The 21,423-nt window shown below is 44.8% G+C and overlaps 1 protein-coding gene across 2 annotated transcripts in view; it reads right to left on the reverse strand.

The window, feature by feature from the left end:
* Positions 1-350: 350 nt before the first annotated feature.
* LOC138529205 (phospholipase A2 inhibitor 1-like) overlaps positions 351-21,423 on the reverse strand; it is a 290,105-nt gene continuing 269,032 nt past the window's right edge. For both annotated transcript variants that reach the window (XM_069640821.1, XM_069640820.1), the window contains 2 exons: positions 13,797-13,946; positions 351-2,012 (listed from right to left, as the gene is read on the reverse strand). In XM_069640821.1, the coding sequence (XP_069496922.1) occupies positions 1,882-2,012; positions 13,797-13,946 (281 nt within the window). In that variant the 3' untranslated portion in view covers positions 351-1,881. The remainder of the gene's footprint in view (positions 2,013-13,796; positions 13,947-21,423) is intronic.

Raw genomic sequence — 21,423 nt, forward strand, 5'->3', positions numbered from 1 at the left:
AAACTATGCCAAAGAGTTCTTCCATATAAAGAAGGGAGATGTGTAGTATCCTTCTTCCGTGTAGCGTGCGTCCGCACGAGACGATGCTCGAGGAGAAGAATGGAAGGGGGAGATGGAACGATGCGAAAGGGACAGTTGGAGGAGAAGCGGAGCGGAGGAGACGTACACGTCGTTGTCCCTTGTTTATTTATGTTTATACTTAAACAATTATAAATAAAATAATAAGGAAATAAATATATATATATACACCTTAGATTGCCCCTCTTTACTTCACAGGGACATATTGCATTGATTCCCTTCTGTAAGCACTTCCTTTAATTCTGTATGAAAGACACATTCACATAGTTGCAGTAGCTGAAAACAAAATATATTTATTTTTCAAACAAAAAGTCATCTAAGTATATTTGTTGTTATAATTGTGGAATTTGCCATAGTGTGCTATATACTTTGCTCAATACTGGGGCTCTGACAATTTGATGTTAATGGACAAGTTACCCCATATTCTCACATTTTCTCTTTTTCAGCGCAGCTGTCACAGAAAACCAGCATAATTTCATAACAAAGGATTACCTCTAAAACAAAACTAAGGAGCTAAGATCATACATTACGCTCTTACAAAGTAATGTAAAGCAGTTTTATTTAACGCCTCTCTGCAATATATTGTCACTTTGCTCTATACGAAAACAGATTAGGGAGGTGGGTTGTTCCTGGGATAGCAGGAGATGCAAGTCCCAAGCCTGTGATGCTGATGGGTGCAGGTCAAAAGTACCTGGGTCCTGAGTACTTATCTGGTTCAACAGATTTGAAAGAGACACTTAGGGATATATTATACAAAGGGAAGAGGAAAATATCTGATAGGTTGAAGTGCTTTGGGTGTGGTGCACTCATGATGTGGGAGAGTGTAATACGACTAATGAGGAGGGCTTAGTCATATTTCAATTAGAGTTGCTCTGCCAACAGCCAGGACTGTGGCGGCCATCTGAGGGGGATTTGTGTGTATAGTATAAGGTAGTAGAGGTTTTTAGAGGGGTGCTTCTTCAATGCTGGAGAAGTCTGCGCAATCAGAGTCAACATTAATCTTAGACTTGCTAAAGGTTTGACCATAACATAAGGCAGATAGGAGAAGAAGAGGAGGCCAAAGTGTGTTTAGTTTGATCTTCTACCCATAATCATGTCTCAGAAAATGCAATGGATCTGTTCTACGTGTTCCAGGGAAAAATAATTTCAAGTTGGAGCTGGCAATGGGAGGTCATTGTGGATCCAGGTGCAGAAATGGAACTGGAGAGGACCAAGCATAGAATGATATGGTTTTCACATGAAGGAGGGTGTTTCAGTGGTTGTGTATATCATAAGACCATACAGCAGTTTAAAATGTGCTCTTATGTATAAAGCATGGCTGGCTTTATTCAGATTATAATACATTTTTGAAAATGTCCCCTGTGCCATTCCAAACCTCACTGATTAAAGAAAGATTAATTGGGCACAGCCCTGGTATGAAAGAATCAGAAGGGTTCAATAGAAACAATTTATTTTCCTCAAACATTCTAGTCACCATGGATGGACATCAGGCCTCAAGCTCGTCGGCAGATGCTCGAAGTGGAGGAGACACATTTGGTTGCCCTTGGAACTAAGATGGCCACTTGTGACTTCAGTGTCCCACAAATAACATGATTGCCTCTATCACATACTTCCACAGTGTGACCAATACATGCAGGAAGAAGGTCAGACAGGGTAAAATTTACAATGGTCCTCTTCATGAAAGCAGACTCTGCTCGTTAGTGATTCAGGTCCTGCAAGCTTCTTTTACACGAGCTATAATGCTACTGCTAATTACTGTTTTAAGGATGAGAAATGGGCTCTTTGTCGGTGCTAGTAACACATTTACACTTTAATTGCATCTGAACACTTGAAGTCATACTGGAAAGCTTTGATCCCTTCCATGCTGAGAATTCCAACATCACATGCATCTTTTGTAGCACACATTCTTAGGCTGTATGCTCTCGCAACATCACCTGAAATATAAAAACAGCACATAGTGAGTTTGTGAGTGAGTGAAAGCTTTATGTTTCACACACGCTATAGATTAAACTACCTCCAGACACAGTATAAATGAAAAAGCAAGTCACCAAACATAATGTTATACATTTCATTTAACCCTTGATGGTGGAATTGAACTCCCATCCTCCTCCTGTGAGTCCTGAAAGAGAAACTCTGGCCACTGATGCACATGATAGTGTTGTGTGCACAACAGAATCTGAAAGACATTTCAACTCATGGAGGAGGTTGTGTGTTCTCACTAGGGAGAAGGACTGCTTCCAGTTAATTAGACAAGCAGTATAACTGGTGGAATACATCAAAAATATAATCAACAGCAATATTGTAACCGATATATCCTGCTGGCCTGGATTAGGGACAGACAAGGAAGTGGCTGGGACAATGTGGGAGATTATGTATGAATGCTATTGCAAACAACATGCACTTCGAATGTGCACCAAGTTATAACTGCTCATATAGTGACACTTTGCACTTTCACCAGTGCAAAGCTTCTGTAATCTGGGCCCAGGGGGCTTTATAAATTGCTGGCATATGTTAGGGCGTTAGGGGGATTATCCAGAGGGGGCAGTAGTGTTGAGTGGCGTGATCAGTGATTGTAAAGATGTCCTTTAAAGAGTAAGATCTTCAGGTCCTTTTTAGGTGTAGGATTAAGGAGGCCCATCTCATATACATAGGTAACCTACTCCAAAGACAATGCTCAGATAAGGCCTGTTTCCAGGTATTTCCCTCTCGCACTTGTTTGTTTCCAGTCTGAAAATGTTATGCCTTCTGGTGGCCTGTTGGTCTCCAAAGACAGTGAAATTCTTGGCAATACTATTGAATCACACAATGGCAGATGCAATGTTTTCTTTCTAATCAGTGGTGAAGGAGTGGTGGGGCCTCGTGACTCACTCAAGGTTCCACATCACATGATTTTACCACCAGATGTTCAAGAAAACTGCAGTCCATAAAGACCACAAAATGTGCATACATTTCTTTGAAGTACAGCTACTTACACAATATATGGTATAATGCAATTGGCTTATTTTGAATTGGGCCCTCCTTTGCATAGCCATGATTGTTTTTCAAGGTAATTACATACAATGCCTAATTATGTAACTTCAATGTATATTGTGACAGTGCCAGGTGGGATAGTAATCACATGAACTGTCCAACCAGGAAGTTCCATCTCGATGTTCACCATCAGCAGCCCTACCAGCTTCTCCTATTGTCTATTGTGATATCTGGGTTCTAGCGGATGATAAATATGCACATTATTATGGTACCTACATGAATCATAAAAGTGAAATAGTGTTTGTTTGTGGCGGCATTTGTGGTGAAGCGTTGTTCCTTATACAATTCCACACCGTTTTACCAATCTGCACCAAATCTTACATAGTTACCTGTTAGGTGAAACATCAATGCGGTCGTAGAAGGACTGGTCCGAACACGAGGAACAAAACTTGAGGTCCAGACCCTAGGATGCATGGTTTCCAAGATATTTGCACAGCAATGCACCACGCCAGAGTGAGGTAACATGTGGGGAGAGAGCAAAGAAGGTCCCAGCATGCAGTAGCACACCAACTCTCGCTGCTTCACAGCCTCTGCTCCTGAGTATGTAAGCCAGCCACAAACGCCCATTCTCAGTGCAGTTTACTTCACGGTGCAAAGCCCATCAAGCGATAAGAGAATCGGAACAGCGACCTACAGGATCAGTGTTATCATGTCTGTCTACAGAACCCGTTTGTAGAACAGGTACTTCTACTAGTAGTCTAATAAAGGTATTTGAAAGATATGTCTAATAGGGAAACAAAGAAAACACCAGCCTCTACACTATGCATCTTTTATAGAAATGTTGGCTAATTTGCTTCCTTAGCTTCAAAATGAATACTCTGAGATAATGACCCCTTACCTCTATCTGTAGACTATATTGTGCATTAAAGATAGCCAAGGATGGATCTCGCTATTGAATGCAATCAGTTATTTTAGAAGCGTGCTTGCCTTTAGAAAAATCCAATGAGTATGTAGTGGAAGGAAATTATCAACACAGTGGGCCTCATTACGACCCTGGCGGAAATCGTGGCGCCAAATGCACCATGGAGCACGGCGGAAAGCTGCCGATAGCGCCATGGGGGTTGGCGGATTTACCGCCCCATTCCGACCTTGGCGGGGCGGTAAATCCCCATTCCCCATTTTACCCTTCCCCATTCCCATTTTTGCCCCATAGGGTATAATGGGAGTGGGGAAGGCGTTAATTACGCCACCGTAAAATACGGTGGCGTAATTAACAACAAGGTCCTGTAGCGCCATGGATTTCTCCGCCCGGAAAAACCAGGCGGAAAACGCTCCATGGCGCTACGGGAACTCGTAGTGGGGCGGACGGGTCCGCCGCGAATACCGCTGGCGTAAACCCACTCCGCCAGGGTCGTGATGAGGCTCAGTGACTTGTTTTGCATTTCCCGACTTACCCGATTATATAGTACAGGGGGTACTTACCAACAGGTCCCATGATATGCCAATCCACACTGGTTTGCCACGTCCAGAGATTTAAAGGGGTTAATAGGATTGAGCCAAGTTTGATCCAAACCAAGTGTTTTCAGAGCTTCTATCTCATTCTTCATTTGTGTCCTCGCTCTATATATGCAAATTCTAGAGAAACAACCCCTGTTGGAGATACCACCTTGGAGCAAGCCACCCTCTATCTTCATGTCTCTTACGTAATGTTAACTGAGATGAGGTTGTATGAAGACTGTATAGGTAGTAAGGTGAGAACAGGTGGAGATAGATGGAGAGTGAGACCGAGGGTCGAACATGAGCAAGAGTTAGAAGCATTGAAAAATATAAAAAAGAAAATGAGGGAAAGGGGCAAAATGAAAAGTAATACAAGAAGCAAGCAATTTATTTCAGATCAGTCAGATTCTCTGTTAATTTTCTTAGAGATTGCTTTCTAGCTGCCTGAAAGAACATCTCTGTAGTTTACCATACATTGATTTTGATAGGTCTGAAGTCTGCATGAAGCCGCACCTGCAGCTCCCAATCATTTGACTCCAAGCACTGAGGAGCCACAAATCTTGCAAGCACAGAAGCACTAACCCCATACTGCAACATGGTGACAGGGAAGCACAATGAACCCTTATATTGTGCCTGTAAGGTGAGTCCCTGCTAATCCAGCCACTGCTGCTTCACAACGTTTGCACCGGCCTCCCTACCTCTCCCACCTCACTTCTGCAAGTCTGCAGTCTTCCCCCGGCCTACCCGTAAACCAGCAGCAATTTGGCAATGATTCAAAACATCAAACACAAAGCATTCTTGGTAAGAGAAGATACATACTGACCCTCTTAAGAGTCAATAGATTCTGCACTGTGTACTAGAATTTTTTATGGAAAAATATGTTTTGTTATTACTCGGCACGGTGTAAAGGGATTCATGTTGATAGACATCTGCCAGGTTTTACTCTTTAAATGTTGGCTGCGGAGAATGCAGTAAGCTTTGTCTTTTAAATCATTTTAAAATTGGAAACTTTAGACTGCAGAAGTGAACAAGAGTAATAATGAACATGGTCATTTTTATGTAGAAAATTGCATCACACCCCGGACTCACACTTAAAAATAAACATTGGCAAAGCCTAGAGGTCTTGCATCATAAATGTAGTATTTCTGGGACTTTAAGGAAAAGAATAACAGGAGTAACAGTGCATCACACAAATGAACAATATCAATTTACCAAGCCCCTGGGACACAAACCATGCTTTTAAAGGTATAATTCACAAATCTATCCCCAACTTACAAAGTTCCACTTGTTCCGACAAAATGGCAGGATAGGGAGGTTTCATTGCAGGAGATTTGGTCGAAGCCAAATCCACCATATTCTTTCTGGCAAATTTGGCCGCAAATGTATGTGGAGTTGGGTAGGGGCAATCATTTAGGTGGGGGAGGCAAAGCTGGGCTGCACAGGGGACTCCCACCTGCCTATCTTTGCATATAATCTCCTCAATGAAATCACATAGAAGCAAAATGCCCACTTCTGTAACAGAGCTTTCACTAGGATGTGCATGTTCTGCTCCATGGAGTGGTTGACTGGCTCTGGGCCACGCTTTAATTTGTATCTTCGAAAGCTGAGGCAGAGAACTAACACTCTCTCTAGCCTCAGATAAAACTGAACGAAAAGAGTAATTGGCATATGCATGTAAAATAAGCATGATACAGGGCTTCTGGTTAAGAAGGGCACCAACGTTCTAATCTACCTACCCAAATACCTGCCACAAATACGAAAAAGTGCTAAGGGTGCACTCACCTCAACTCTTGACTCATAACATATAGGTAATCGAAGGGATAACTCATTGCCGAAATATCAAATCCTTCGAGTTCCATTATGCCACCTAGCACTAATTGCTCTAGACTGTCCAGGATTTGGAACCTGGGAGAAACCAGCTATGTTGTCAGTTTTAGTTAACCAGCATTGGCAAAGCCAATAGGTCTGGCTTTGTTATGGTAGAGAGCAATCCTTCCCAGCGGGAGCTATTACAAAACATCTTACCCTGTACATTTATAAATCCAGATCCTTGAACATTGTTTAAACATTTTTGTGAGAATTGTCTTAATGGAATGCAATAGTGTGACACGGGTCTGGATACAAACCATACACAATAATCCCTCACTGGCAGATTCCTGATGAAGACAGGTGAAAAAAGAGGACATGACAGGGAACAACTAAATTTGGTGCCTTCAAAAAGATTACGGGAGTGAGAAAATGTGCCCAGTGAATCTTGCATGAGTATAGCAGCGTGAACATGGGCCCAGTGCCCACAAACGATCACAGTGAGAAGACAGAGATCTGAAGTTTTTTGGTATGTTTTTGTCCCACCCCCACACGTGAACAAAAGAAAGGGTAGATTGAGTGCCCGTTGGACAAGCAGCAGAGGAGGATTCTAAGGGTTGATTGTTGGGATCTGCAATGGGAGTGTAGAGGGCCTGCACAGCAGGCAGTCATCATAACCCAGCCCACTCCAGACACTTCTGTGGTCCATCAATGGGCACAGGAGCCGGCCCATAGAGCAGGAATGGGTCGTGCCTGGTCCTTTTATGATGCAGCCCATTGTAAGATGCTAGTGTCATTGCATGTGAGCTGAATCTAGTGCTGCCACCAGTGCTGCTGCTGTCAACAGACATTTAATCCCTAATCAGTCAAGTCTATAGGTGCTGAATTTTTATCATATTTTGGACACTAGAAAATCAATGGTATCTTGACGCTTAAATATTAGGTGCTATCAGTTAACATTGAAGATTTTTAATATCACTGCACTCCCCGTTGAGGCATGCTACTTTCAAAAGCAGGGGCGGATTAAGTTGCCCCAAATTCGGTGAACATTAGCGACTGCTGAATATCTTTGTCACATTTAAATAGGCACACCTTTGGGATTCTGATGTCCTTAGATTGAGCAAATACAAATGCCCACAAAATTGTTCGACAAGTAGCATCAGAGTGCAGCGTCAAGATTCCATGGCAAGACCAATGGCAAGCATTACGCTGTTTCTATTTTTTTATTACATTTTTATTCATTTGATAAGACAACAAAATACAAACAAAAAGGGCATTTTACACATTACATGAAAGCAAGATGCAGGGACGTCATTTGGGGTCGCCGGAGCTTGCAGCTGTGATCCCTGTGGTCACAGACTCGCAGCTGCTCCCCCAGGAGACACCTGCTGAAAACACAAACTATCTAAAACAAAGTGCAAGCTCCATGATACCTACCTCAGAGCAGCAGGCGCAGCGCCACGTTGTCTGGACTGGATTTAGTGTTTAATCTCATGGTTGCTAATCAACCAGCTCATCCCCTGACATCTGTTCATACAGCCAGGCACCATCCAACTCCTCAGATCTGGTGAGGAGTGCCTTCTGCCAGAGAGAGGACGTACAGAAGCGGCCATGCTAAGGCAAGAGCTTGGATGCCACCTCAATTGCTTCCATTGTCCTTTATCAAGCATCGCACCCTCCCGTGTAGAAAGGGAGAGCTTGCATCATGACTGTGAACATAAGGGAGGGATTTGAGCAATTCCTGCACCAAAATTCGCTGGAGAAGATAGAAAAGAAAACCAAAGTAAAGAGGACCTACATCACAATAGGTTGATTGATTGATTGATTATTTGTATAGCGCCTATACACAATGTGTTTCAAAGCGCTCCAAGGAGGGAGGGAACAAGGGAGAATACAGTTACATTCTTTCAGGTCCTTGAAACAAATTAGAATGTGAAAAAACCTATCATATCATAACAGATAGTACAAGTGCATGGAAGAATAAGGGGTAGAAAGGGAAGGGAAAAAAAGGAGAACAAAACAAGCAGTAGCATTACTATGCCTGGCGACAATTGTTGCAGTGCAAGAGTTACAGGAGGAGTGGAAGGGGGCAGGGGAAGTGGAGAGAGTGAGGAGCAGAGGAAACAAACTAGAGACTACAAGAAGGTCGGAAGACAGTTCAGAGTAGTCATGAGGAACAAGGAGGGAAAGGCAGGTCTGACATGCTGCTATCAGAAGTCAGGGGACAATGATAGTAGTAAGTGCTATGAGAAAGAGAAGTGGTGAAGGAGAGAGGGAGGAGGGGAGGGGTACGTGGCTGATAGAAAAGGCGGCTACGACTTACTATGCCTGATGGCAATTGGTGACGTGCCAGCCTATAGCCAGGAGAGGGATAGGAAGAGGGGGGGCAGTGAAAAAAAGCTACGAATTTCTATGCCTGACGGCAATTGGGGTATAGCCAGACTTTAGACAGGAGGAGGGTAAAGGGATAAGGGGGATAAGGTGCAACCAAAAATAGTCAGAGTGGGAAGTGGAGTAGTGCAGAGAGAAAAGTTAAGATAGGGAAGCAGGGGGCTTAGGAGGGGGGGTAATATCACAGCACAGAGGCAAGGGGGCTATGGGCTTTGGAAGGAGGGGAGAGCATGACAATTTCCGGGGGGCGTGGGGGCAACAGAGACAATCACGGGGGAGGGGGGGCAAGGGGAGAAACAAACAAGGGGGTGGGGAGAGCGAGGGGAGACATGACACAGGATCATGGGGGGAGTGGGGCACAGAGACAGTCACAGGGGGAGCGAGGGGAGACATGACACAGGGTCACAGGGAGAGTGGGGCACAGAGACAGTCACAGGGGAGGGGGGAGCGAGGAGAGACATGGCACAGGGTCATGGGGGCGCGGGGGCAACAGAGACAGTGATGGGGAGGGGGGAGCAAGGGGAGAATCAAACAAGGGGGTGGGGGGAGCGAGGGGAGACATGACACAGGGTCATGGGGGAGTGGGGCACAGAGACAGTCACAGGGGGAGCGAGGGGAGACATGACACAGGGTCACCGGGGAGTGGGGCACAGAGACAGTCATGGGGAAAGAGGGGAGACATGAACAGGGTCACGGGGGAGTGGGGCACAGAGACAGTCACGGGGGCAGGGGGAGCGAGGGGAGACATGACAGGGTCACGGGGTGAGTGGGGCACAGAGACAGACATGGGGGGAGGGGGGAGAGAGGGGAGACATGAAAAGGGTCACGGGGGAGTGGGGCACAGAGACAGTCACAGGGGAGCGAGGGGAGACATGACACAGGGTCACAGGGGGAGTGGGGCACAGAGACAGTGACGGGGGAGGGGGATGGGAAGCGAGGGGAAGCATGACACAGGGTCACGGGGGAGGAGGGAGCGAGGGGAGACGTGACACGGGGGGAGGGGGAGCGAGGGAAGGCATGACACAGGGGGAGGGGTGAGCGAGGGGAGACAAATGACACGGGGGAGGGGGGAGCGAGGGGAGGCATGACACGGGGTCACGGGGGAGGGGAGAGCGAGGGGAAGCATGACACAGGGTCACGGGGGAGGGGGGAGCAAGGGGAGGCATGACACAGGGTCACGGGGGAGGGGGGAGCGAGGGGAAGCATGACACAATGGCACGGGGGGAGGGGAGACATGACACAGGGTCACGGGGGTAGGGGGGAGCGGGGGAAGACCATGACACGGGGGAGAAAACCTATCAAGTCGATGGGATGTAAGCCTTTACTGTCTACTGCTGCTCTGACACAAGGCAGGGCGAATCTGCCCCGACTTCTTCTGACACTGGATGGAGACTCTACGGACTACTGCTGACCACAGAAGGCGAGTCTGCCTAGACCAGTGGTCTTCAAACTTTTTTGGCCTGGGCCCCCCCTGAGCAAAGTTTGGGCATGCCGGGCCCACCCAAAAGTGCCAGATGGACAGTATGTAGAAATCGCTATGAACTTTTGTGTGCCGTCACCGCACCCTACTCCCAGCAAAGACCCTGGGCACTCCCCACCCTTCTCCCACCACTATTCCAGTGCTGCCACCCATCCTGCTCCCAACACAGTCCCATAACACAAGCATACACACATCCATACACATTTAAATAAAAAATAAATCGCCATAAACGTATCTTCTGCAGGGGCCTGCACGTGGTTGCTAAAATGCCCCGCTCCAGGTTGCTCTGCCCGTATGTGCGAGGATGCGCAGGAGCACCCCCTCGCTCATGCATACATGCAGTGCCCCAGCCAGCATTTCCAATGAGCTATGCAAGGCTGACGAAGCAAAACACGCCCAGCGTTGCATGGCTCAGTGATCATGTGCGGCTGGAGAAATGAACTGTCAAAGGTAAACAGTGTTTCCCTTTGACAGTTCAGCCAGCCCAGGAGCACCCCCTCAGCTGGAAAAAGCAGCTGAGGGAGTGATCAGTGTTTCACTGGGCTGGCTCCTCGGCTCCTCCATAATGGGTGAGGTGGCCAGTGGGTGGACGCCCCCTCACCCATTATGGATGAGCCGGCAGGCTTGGAATTGCCTATAGGGCAATAGGGCGATGACCGTACCAAAAATGCAAAATGCTAGTGTAGGCCAGTCAAAATGGGCCACTTTTTTGGCCAATGTGGGCCAGTTTGAGGAGTTACTTCAGTACGCAGCTAGTAGTTTTGACCATTGTTGCTGAATAAATATTCTTTAAATATCACAATTTGTTTACATTTGAACAAAAAACAACCCCTTGGGTACTATTCAAACAGTGTGTGACTAAAGGATTGAATATCCATTTGCAACTGCTGGACATTTTTTTCATTGGTGCCTAAGACTGTTTTATGGTCCAGTCTGACCATGTGAGCTGCCCCTTCCCATTTCCTCCAATCTAAAAAAAAAAAAAAAAGTTTATTTTTTATTTTTTACTTTTCATGCTGGACTCTGGTACCCCCCCTGGGATGCGATTGCGCCCCTGTGGGGGCTCACCCCACAGTTTAAAGGCCTCTGGCCTAGACTGACTTCTAGTGGCACAGGGGCACAGTAAACTGGCCCGCTGCTGTTCCGCCACTGCATGGTGAGCCTACCTACCCTAACTGGCTGCTGCAGACCAGCGGTTTCTAGAGCACGGCATGCCCGACCATAAACTATAAATGCTGTGCCACTAAAGAGAAAAAAAAAGAAATGTGACCAGAACTCCTATTAAGTTCGCAGAACATTAATGTTCTCTTCATAAATAACGTGTTTCTTTGTCACTGGTCTAGGGCCTACTTTCTTCACACCCTCCTGCCTAACCTGGCGTATTCCTTGTTCTCATCCTTGTGCTATTATAAAGCACTCTTTGGGGGCATGCCTTCGCTATCTGCAAAATGTGTTTTGCAAATCATTTCTGATCGAAATTGACATCCCTTTACTTCAAGTAAATATAAATACAAGTATATAACGCACACTGGGCTTGGTGTTCATTTCATTTTTCATGCCACTCATCCTAACATTAAACTTTTTGTAACATTGAACCATATTTATTGATTCAGACAGCCTCAAGATACAGATGTGAGGATAAAAGGGCTGTGACATCAGTCACTCCCCTGGGGTCCAAGGGTCATCAGGAGATTATGTTTTCTTCCACTGTGTACTATTTTAGAAAGGTCTCAGGCTAAGGATGGCTTTTCACATCCTCAGTGCCATATGCATAGAAATCATAAGAGAACTATTTATATTTGTAAAATGGTCTTTTTACAGTACCGCAAAGCTGTAAGATTGCAGTAGTAAGCGCTTTAAAATTGTATTAGAATTAAGGGCTGATTGCACCAAGGGTCTTTAATGTGAACGGGTTTAGAGGGTATGAGAAAAAAAGTCAAACTGCAGGAGAAGCAACTCAGCTAACATGGAATGTGGCTTTCACTGAAAAATTAAGTCTGCGTTCCTGGTGACCTGATGCAGATGGTAGATTCACAAAGCTTTTTTCCAGATTTAAGCGCAATATAGAATTGGAAAGGTTTGTATGTTTCAATTGCACATAATTCACAAAGCAAGTCATACATGACTCACTGGTCAAGTGGTGCCTGCAGAACCTGCTCATGTTTATGAGCAAGCAGCTTAAACCCTGAGCTTCTAACTCATGCACAACTTACCAACATATCTACCTCAGATGGCATTTAAACGAAACGGCCGTGATAGGGAACATGTATGGGAGGAAAATACTGTTTGTGAAAATCCACAACTCGTAAATAAACCGAGTAATGGTAAAGATTTGCAAATGCATTTCCCACAATTATCTTCCTAACTAACTTACAGCTAAGTGTATACACCCTTATGTAGCCGATAGTTGTGTGAAAAGCACAAAATGCTGTGTATTTGGCACTATGTGTGCAGGAAGTGACAACAGAGACGTGAAAAATATTGTAAATCAAGCATGTTGCCCATTTTTCTTTGTGCAAAAATGATCCTGTTTTACTTTCCGGCCGCACTGACTGAGGTGTCATTTATGGATTGCATACGTTACTCACGTAAAAGCCAATCTTCGTGAGATGGCTAAACTGTTCTTTCAAATAGCTCTTTGACGATCTGATGCCATTGCTTCTAATGGCCACCTGACATGAAATGATCTAGGAAATCTGACATGGCACCAAATGCTGGAATTCTCTGACTGCACATTTAGAGTTGACAGCATAATTTGGCTAATTTACATATAGAATTTGAATAATTCACAATCGTTTTACAGTTTTTCTTACCACAACCAGTCTCTCCGTCGAGTATTTTAAGATTGTAGACATTGGAAAAAATACCTGCCATTGTGAAGTGATAACATTCAAAACTGTGGATTTGTCCAATGGTCATATGTCGGCCACATTGGATGGCAACTGGTGTCACATGGTCTACCAGACATTTCCAGGTCCTGAAGTAGCAGCTAAAGCCTTCTAGGCTACAATGAAAAATACTGTCTTCCACAAAGGGGCCTTCTTTGTGTTGTGCCGATGGGCCCCAGCAACGGGTGCAGCAACTGGATTATGGACATTGCCAACTTCCATAGAATGGAGTTGTGTCAGGGCATATATGAGCAAGGATCAAAGATAGAGATACGGCCAAGCAATACGGTTTATGGTTCATCGGATGGCAGATAATCTCCTGCAGGTTCCTGCGAGTCATACAGCAGCCAAAGCATGAAACGTCTAAAGATTGGTCGAAAGACCTCTGTTAGACATTGACCAGTTATCAATGCACATGGACACCCTCACATATTTTTCCAAGTCCAAAGGGATGCACAACATGTTATACCTCATTCACCTCTACATGCAATAAAGCAGTCTCTGGGTTTACTTATCACTTGGGCATTAGAGTCGCATGTAGTCAGAGGAAGATATTGTAATTTTTGTCATATACATGAAATGCTTCGTCCACATGATTGAAATTCAACAAGAAACATCAAATTGACACAGATCGCACAGATGGAGCCTTCATCAGTCATGCAAGGAAAATCATCACAAGGGTTCACCTGGTCTTTCTGCATTTCCTGTAAAGTTGGCACATTGGTTCTCATTCCCAACGCAAATAACATCTTTGACAGCTGTGCAGCCAGTGGCTGACTCTTCAGTGCTGCATTCTGGACACTTGAATCCATTTGGGGTCTGCAGAATGGGAAGATCTAAAAGATATCAATGGAAACAAAAGGCACATCAGAGCATGTCTACAACATATCTGAACAATCAGAAATAAGACACATTAGAGAATAACCTTTTCTGCAAAACAGTTTATTGACTTAAAAAATGTGTAATGTTAATTTGCTTCTTATGCTAATATTAGTCAGAGGGGCTGCATAATATATTTAATTATCTAAAAAGAATAGAGATATCATTTTCGAGGCTCGAGTGTAAAAATAAGGGGTAAAAGCATCCATGCCTTATTTTTTTCACTCCCGGGACCTTTTCCACAATCTGGAGGGAGCCCAAAACAGAATTAACTTTTCCTCTGTGTATTCCTCCCAAGACTTCGAAGATCACACACATTTACGCCACATGAGGTTGTCATGCAGTTGTGAAGGGAATAGATTCCCATGGAATCTAACTGTTTTTAATACCTTAATGTAAATTACAGGCAATATGTACATGTTTTTTTAAAACAGGGATTCAAATAAAAGAGTAAGGAGTATTGTGCTTGTTTTCTCAGCTTCTATTTTCCACTCGTTTTGTAAAAGTGAAAAAATGCAGGTAGGTTGCCGCACTATGCGTAACTGCTAACATTGGTTCTCCCCTGTACGCAATTACCACTTTTAATAAAATTACCCTTTTTGACAAACTATTAACCATATGGGGTAAAAATAGAATTCAGATTAACACCCCAGAGGGGGTTTCAGACGGCCTCCCTACCAATCAGAGAGCTCGGAATGCAGGCTTCGCCTCAAAGCAAATCCCATTTTCTGAGCCTGCATTCCAGCACCCGTGAGAGGGGGAGGCAGCCATTTTCCTGCTGGCAACAGGTAAGTGGGCATGTGTGCCCTTCCCCATTCCCCAGTTCCACTTACCTTGCCCAATCCCCCCACCCCATCGCCACCCACTTATCTGCAGCTGCCTGATAACTAGTCGGTACCTGGGACACTGTGTTTTGGCACTTCCCCGCCATGGTAATAGCCGCAATGGAAACGGAGAAGGGACTATGTGTAGTTCCCTTCTCCCTTGACAATGAGAGCCATCTTGTTTTGTATTTTTATTTAAAGTTGAATAACAGCAATCATGTTCTTTCTCAACTTCAAAAAACGATCAGCATCCCGGTAAGCATGCTGGGATGCTCATAGCAATAAACCCCTCCATGTGGGTGCATTACCATGTCTGCATTAGTAAAATATATTGTGAATTTCCTGGAGGCTTGTTGTAAAAACACCTGGCTGGCCTGTATTGGAAACCCTCTTGAATTGATAAACGTTAAGTAGAGAGAAGAAGACAAAAACATGTAGTACTCTCCTGAGCAGTGCATTTAGCATCCGGACATTGAAAGTACCAATTAATTATTCAGTCATATTCTGTGGTCTTTAAGAAATTTCATATGGATTCCTGCCTATCCAAATCTGCACCAACACCATGCACCACCTTGCCCGTTCTGCCCAACAGATTCAGCCAATGTGCCCCTTTACCTTGCCATCATCCTTTCCATATTACCTGCAAAGGTGGCTAAGTAAAAAAAAGAATACAACACAATTCCCCAAAATGTGAAAATCAGTCATACCAAACAAAGCATGTTTCATAAAAGGCTTAATAACAATATCAGGGGATGGAAGCAGGGCGTTCCCTGTCTTACCAAGTAATACAGTTGGTCATTTCTTTTAACCCTGGTAAACAGTCTTTATCGCTCAAGCAATGTCTCACTGTACTTCAAAGAGGTAAATAAACATTGCTAACAGCCGAGTAAAACGGATTTTGGTGTTGGCCACCTTCTGCCCCACATATGAATGTTAAGGGGAATATATGTCATTACACTGGCCCTCATTAGGACCCTGGCGGTAAGGGGTTTGCGCCAGCGTTAGCTGCGCCGACCCCTTACCGCCAACTACGAGTTCCCATAGCGCCATGGTCATTTTTCCGCCCGCTTTTTGCGGGCGTAAAAATCCATGGCGCTATGGGACCTTGGTGTTAATTACGCCACCGTAATTTACGGTGGCGTAATTAACTCCTTCCCCACTCCCATTGAGCCCTATGGGGCCGAAATGGGAATGGGGAAGGGTAAATGGGTCAATGGGGACTTACCGCCCCGCCGTCCTCGGAATGGGGCGGTAAGTCCGCCATCCGCCATGGCGTAAAGGGACTTTGCGCCATGGCGGAAAAGTCCGCCGACGGCGGAAAAAATCCGCCAGGGTCCTAATGAGGGCCACTGTCCCTTAAACCTGCCAGCAAGATAGGTATTAGGATTGGCAAATGGTTTCTGAAAATCACTCCACTTTCAAACCTCTTAGTCTTCACCAGGCAACGTTTTAACATAGTTTTGTTTAGTACCTATCTAGTACTTCCTCCTTCTTCTAGGAGTGTTCTTTCGGAATAGGATCAAGCTTTTTGTTTGTTCATCCAATTGTCGCTCCTTCGTCTTTTCCTTGCAGTTTAGGTGGTTGTGTGCTTTCATTAGATGGGGCCTGTCCATCTGAAACAAGTGCAAGTCCCAGAAGGTCTTTCCCTTTGAAGGTTGTACAAGGGGTTATCTTTTGTGTAGATTAGTATAAAAGGGAGGCCCCACTTGTAAGGGATACCTTTCTTCCTATTGTTACCTCTTTAATTCCCCTTCTTTCTACATAGTAACCCCATCAAGCCCTTGTACAAATGCGAAATATGGCCTTTAAAAACTATTTCTTCTCATTGCCAGACTTTACCCATAATATTGTTGTTTGGGTAAATGAAAATGCACTCTTTCGATGACATCTGGGGACAACCTATTCTGTGCTGATCTTGGGTAAATAATCTGTGGGTGTGATCAAGGCAAATATTGTTAGTTTCCAGTACTTGCAAAATCAGTCAGATGGTCATTCACGACTGATGCTGAGAATCCTCTAACATGACTAACACTGCATCTCTGTCAATTATCCCTCCTGCCTTCTTCTATGCTATGCACGGCATTGATGCTTCTGTTAACCTCCATAATATGCATTGGCAACTCTTGTAGATGATCAGTGTGCTCCTCTCATCCATTTTCCAATAAAGGACATCTTTTCATTGCTCTATGACCCTGACTTCTCTTTTGAGATCCACTATCTGGGTCTTTATGTCTTCCTTAAGAGCTGACATATCAGCCTTGATCTCCATGGATGTCTCCTTCAGGAGATGTTTCATGCTATCTTTAGTGTTTGGCAGTTGATGGTCCAGGGAATGGGCTCACCTTGAAGCAGTTGCTTTTGACATTTTCTCATATCGATTTCAGATGTTTTATATTTCATCTGGGCACCTTGAGGTTCTTTTGAGATTAGTTGATGCCATCCTGAACAAAGCACAAGTTGCAAAGGTATAGATTATCTCTGTGGCCCATTGCGGCCCTGCCACAGTGCCCCCCGCCCGACTTTCTGTGCCTCACCAGGAAAGTAGTACACTGCTAGTCACAGCTTTGAGTGGCATTTTAGGGCACTGGTTTGCGCCCAATGACCTGGTCTGAGATAGCCACATCTTTTCTTTTCTCCTGTGGCCCGTTTACCTTGCTATTCATGCTTTATCAGTGTGAAATTGCAACTCTTTGGTTCCAGGAGAAGTTTGAGCAGAGCGGGACAGTAGGCACGGGTTTCACCACCTCAGAAGAGGTTTTTCCTCCCTCCACAGGTTGCTTCAGTTAAGCGCCATAGGTGCCATTTTGATGATGGTGGCCACACCCGGGTCAGAGGCTCAAAGGAACTCTGACAGGCTCAGCAAAACTTCCCTCGTCCTATCTGTAGTAGTGGATGTCTTCTGATGGCCATCCTTCCGTTTTTGGCTACTTTGGGATAAATGCAGTGCCATTCTTTAAAGTATTTTTCAGGCTGGAGTGGAAGCTCACAGGAGCCATGACTCATGGTTGTCCTGCATCGCCACATCCCATACACTCAGTTATTCTTAACTCTGCTAAGCACTGGTCACCTGTACTTTACAGAGCAGGTAACATTCCAATGACACTTTGTTTAATGGGAACCAAACTTCTGTTTCAACATTGAAATGTACCATTAGGATTGGCATAACTTTCATTGCCCACTAAGTGACCTAGCACTGACCTAAAATTGATCAATGTATCTCAAAAAAGCAAAACTTTCCTTTGATGTGAGGCGGGAGGTCATGGGGAAGCCTGCACAATAGTTTCATGGCATTTACCTAGGCCTCTCCCAGAAGTAAGGCTTACTCAGGCATTGACATCAGGTACTCAGTTTGCCAACTACATCCAACATATACCGAATAAGTACCATCATTTGTCAGGTATTGTTATGATATGCTTTAGCACTGACAAAAAATGCCAGATATGACTATCATATGCCAGATATTGCCATCAAAATACAACACTCACACCATTTCCAGGTTTGTTGCCATAATCATGCCCAGGTGATCACGCCAATGTCAAGCACGTGACCAGTTAGTATAAAGTGTCAGATACCATTGGGTCCGATTAAGGTTCATGCCCTTGGTGACTTGATGAAAAGGCTTCGGTAGTCCTTTCTGAGCAATAGAAATGCTGAAACTGACAGGCTAACAATTAATGCCTTTTGAAAAGGGTGATTTCTAAGAAATATGACATTTTCGTCAGGTACCAAGTAGGTCTTCTATGTATTAAGTGCAGTATTAACTTTCTGTGATAACCTTGTGCTTGCTGGTTGTGGAGTGTGGTCACACACACACACACACACACTTGAGGTTTCTATTTTGGCGTTAAGCCCCTGTTCCCAGGGCTGGAACAGGGGTAATGACCCAGCAGCCCAGGTTAACGCCCCTTGTGAATGGCCGCCATACAGAGCCCCGTTTCCCCTTCCAGGGTGGACTGCAGGAACTGTGAGGAAGGAGTGGCTGCGGCAGGGAGTGCTGCCGCCGCAGAAATAAGGTAAGTGGGTCTTGGAAGGGACAACAAAAATAAAGAACGGGACAGAGGGTTGGGGGAAGGGGAAGGTGGCAGCGAGGGGAAGCGACCGTCAGATGGGATGGAACATGGGCTTTCACAAGTGGTTCAAGCCTGCGTTCCTTGCCACCTGATTTGGCTGGCTCCCCCCGCCATGGTGCTAATGGTTCTTACATTGACTAGCAAAGGCACAGTCCGAGGGTAAATAGTGATTAGTGTTCATGTAAGACTAAGTTTTATATGACCCAGGAGGAGGATGGTGGAGTGTTTTACTTTAATATCACCCTAATCTCCCAGAGTCCTGCACATGTTGTGTTTCTGCATTGGTTGATTGAGCCTAGTAGATGCTGCAAGTGCAGGTGGAAGGGTGAGTAACTTAACACTTGCAAGGGTCACTCAGGGACATCGTTTCACCAAAATGCCAGAGGAGCGGAAGTGATATCACACGTCCCTTCACCTCTGATGACATCACAGGAAGTGATGTCATTTAACCACACCCCAAAATAACATCACTGGAAGTGAAGTAACACAACCTTTCACCCCTTGACAAAACAGGAAGTGGCATTACATAGCACTACGATAAATAAGGTTATGATATCACTGTAATGTGATATACATTTCATACAAGAATTAATCACAATATGTATCATTAATATCAGTGTGTATAGGCCCATATTACCAAATTACTGTGAATGCAAGCAGACATCCAAGGCCAAATAATAATGATGTGTTATTATATAGCACTTACGGTTGAGTGCTTTACATACCACAAATATACATACAATATCACCCAACCTGTGTTGTTACTCATTTATAGACCTCAGAAGGATGAAATGCTGAGTTAGCCTTGCTGGGATTCGAACCTGCAGATCACACATAGCTCGCAGCAGCAAGCCCTCAACCTACTGAGCCATCTTAGCAGCTGCAGCTATCTTACTAGCTATAGTAAAATGAGCAATTACATGTCTGAATGGTCTCAAAGTCAGAAAGCAAATTACACTCTAAAGTGGATACCAATAGACTGGTAACTGAGATTTAACTGCAGGCCAGTTCATCTGCAAGTCTGGTGCAAAGTTGGCCACATGTCAAGCCTGCCTGGATCTATTTTTCAGGCTTCAGAGTTTGGCAAAATACATACCATTGGGAGGGTTCATAACTGTGTATTAAAGAATTTAGAGTAGCGCAGGGAAAGCAGCGCACTCAATTGGCATCCCGTACTCTGGGCACTCGTTACCTCATCCATGCAAACAAACATCCTGAACAGCATGCCATGGAGATAGGACAGATAGACACATTAAAACAAAAAGTTAATTGTCGCATAATTAAATCAATGGCCACTTGATGTGCTATGGTCAAACATGTATAAACTGTACACAAGCTTTTAGGCACAAGGATTTTGTCAAGTGATCAAGGACACCGAGATGGAATGTCTTGTGATGATCGGAACAGAAACAACGGCAGCAAAAAACATGCTATAATTGCAACTTGCAAAAAGCAAAATACACATAGATGTGATATGATAGTTTATTTATATAGCGCCTATACACAATGTGTTTCAAAGCGCTTCAAGGCAACAGAGAGAACAAGGTAAAATACAATGACATTTTTACAAGCTATGAACAGTAAGGATGTGAAATTAACTATCGTACTCGGCCTTGCGACATTTCAGATAGTGCCAGAGCTAGGACATAGATAACAAAGGGAGTGGGAAGGAAATGGAAACAGACAGGCAACTACTGTACTAGGCCTGACGACATTTCTGGTACAGCCGGAGAAAAACAAAAGGTGAGGGAGAGGGGTGCATAAAGGGAGGGGAGCAACAAAACAAGCGACTATCGTACTAGCTCTGACGACTTTTCAGATAGTGCCAAAGGGGTGGGAGTTGAAGAAAAAAAACATGTAAAGGGATGTGGGAGGAGACAGACAAGGTTGCTGTCATACTAGGTCCAGGGACAATTCTAATAGAGTAAGTTCATGGAAGAAAGTAAGGGGAGGATAGGGGGAGATAGGAAAAGTGAGAAAGGGAGAGGAGGAGAGAACAGAGAGTAAGCAGTCAAAAAGAGTGGAGAGGCAAGAGGGGAGAGCAAATACAATTGTAGAAGTCAGTAGTAATACATAATGTTGCAAGCAAGGATACAAGATTAAGATGGTGACAGCATCATTCAGGGACACCATAAGTACAAGATGTAAAGGAAGTCCAGCATGAGAGTTGAGAAAGGGTGACGCACAGTGAATCAATGAAGTCCATAAAAGTCAAATCCACCATTTGCTACAAGACGGTGATGGTGAAACCAGAATGTATCAGTACAGACTCCTGCAGAAGTAGGCTGGAGGGGGGAAGGAGCGGAACGGGAGCAAGGTACAAGAATCAAGCAAAACAGGCAACAACTGTGTGTGAGAAGGGTGGGGGGCACAAGGGAACATCATGGGGGACCTGCGGGTGGGGATGGCCTCTGGAGACAGAGGGGATAAACACGTGTAGGTAAATGCTTACCTGCTGTCTGAGCAGGGGGTCGGGCCCTGGGTCCTCCTGGTCCAAACAGGAATTTACCTTTTCTTCATCAGCCCTTCGCTTTGGACGC

This window comes from Ambystoma mexicanum, chromosome 1q (genome assembly GCF_040938575.1).
Source record: "Ambystoma mexicanum isolate Mex_15411 chromosome 1q, UKY_AmexF1_1, whole genome shotgun sequence".
NCBI lineage: Eukaryota > Metazoa > Chordata > Amphibia > Caudata > Ambystomatidae > Ambystoma > Ambystoma mexicanum.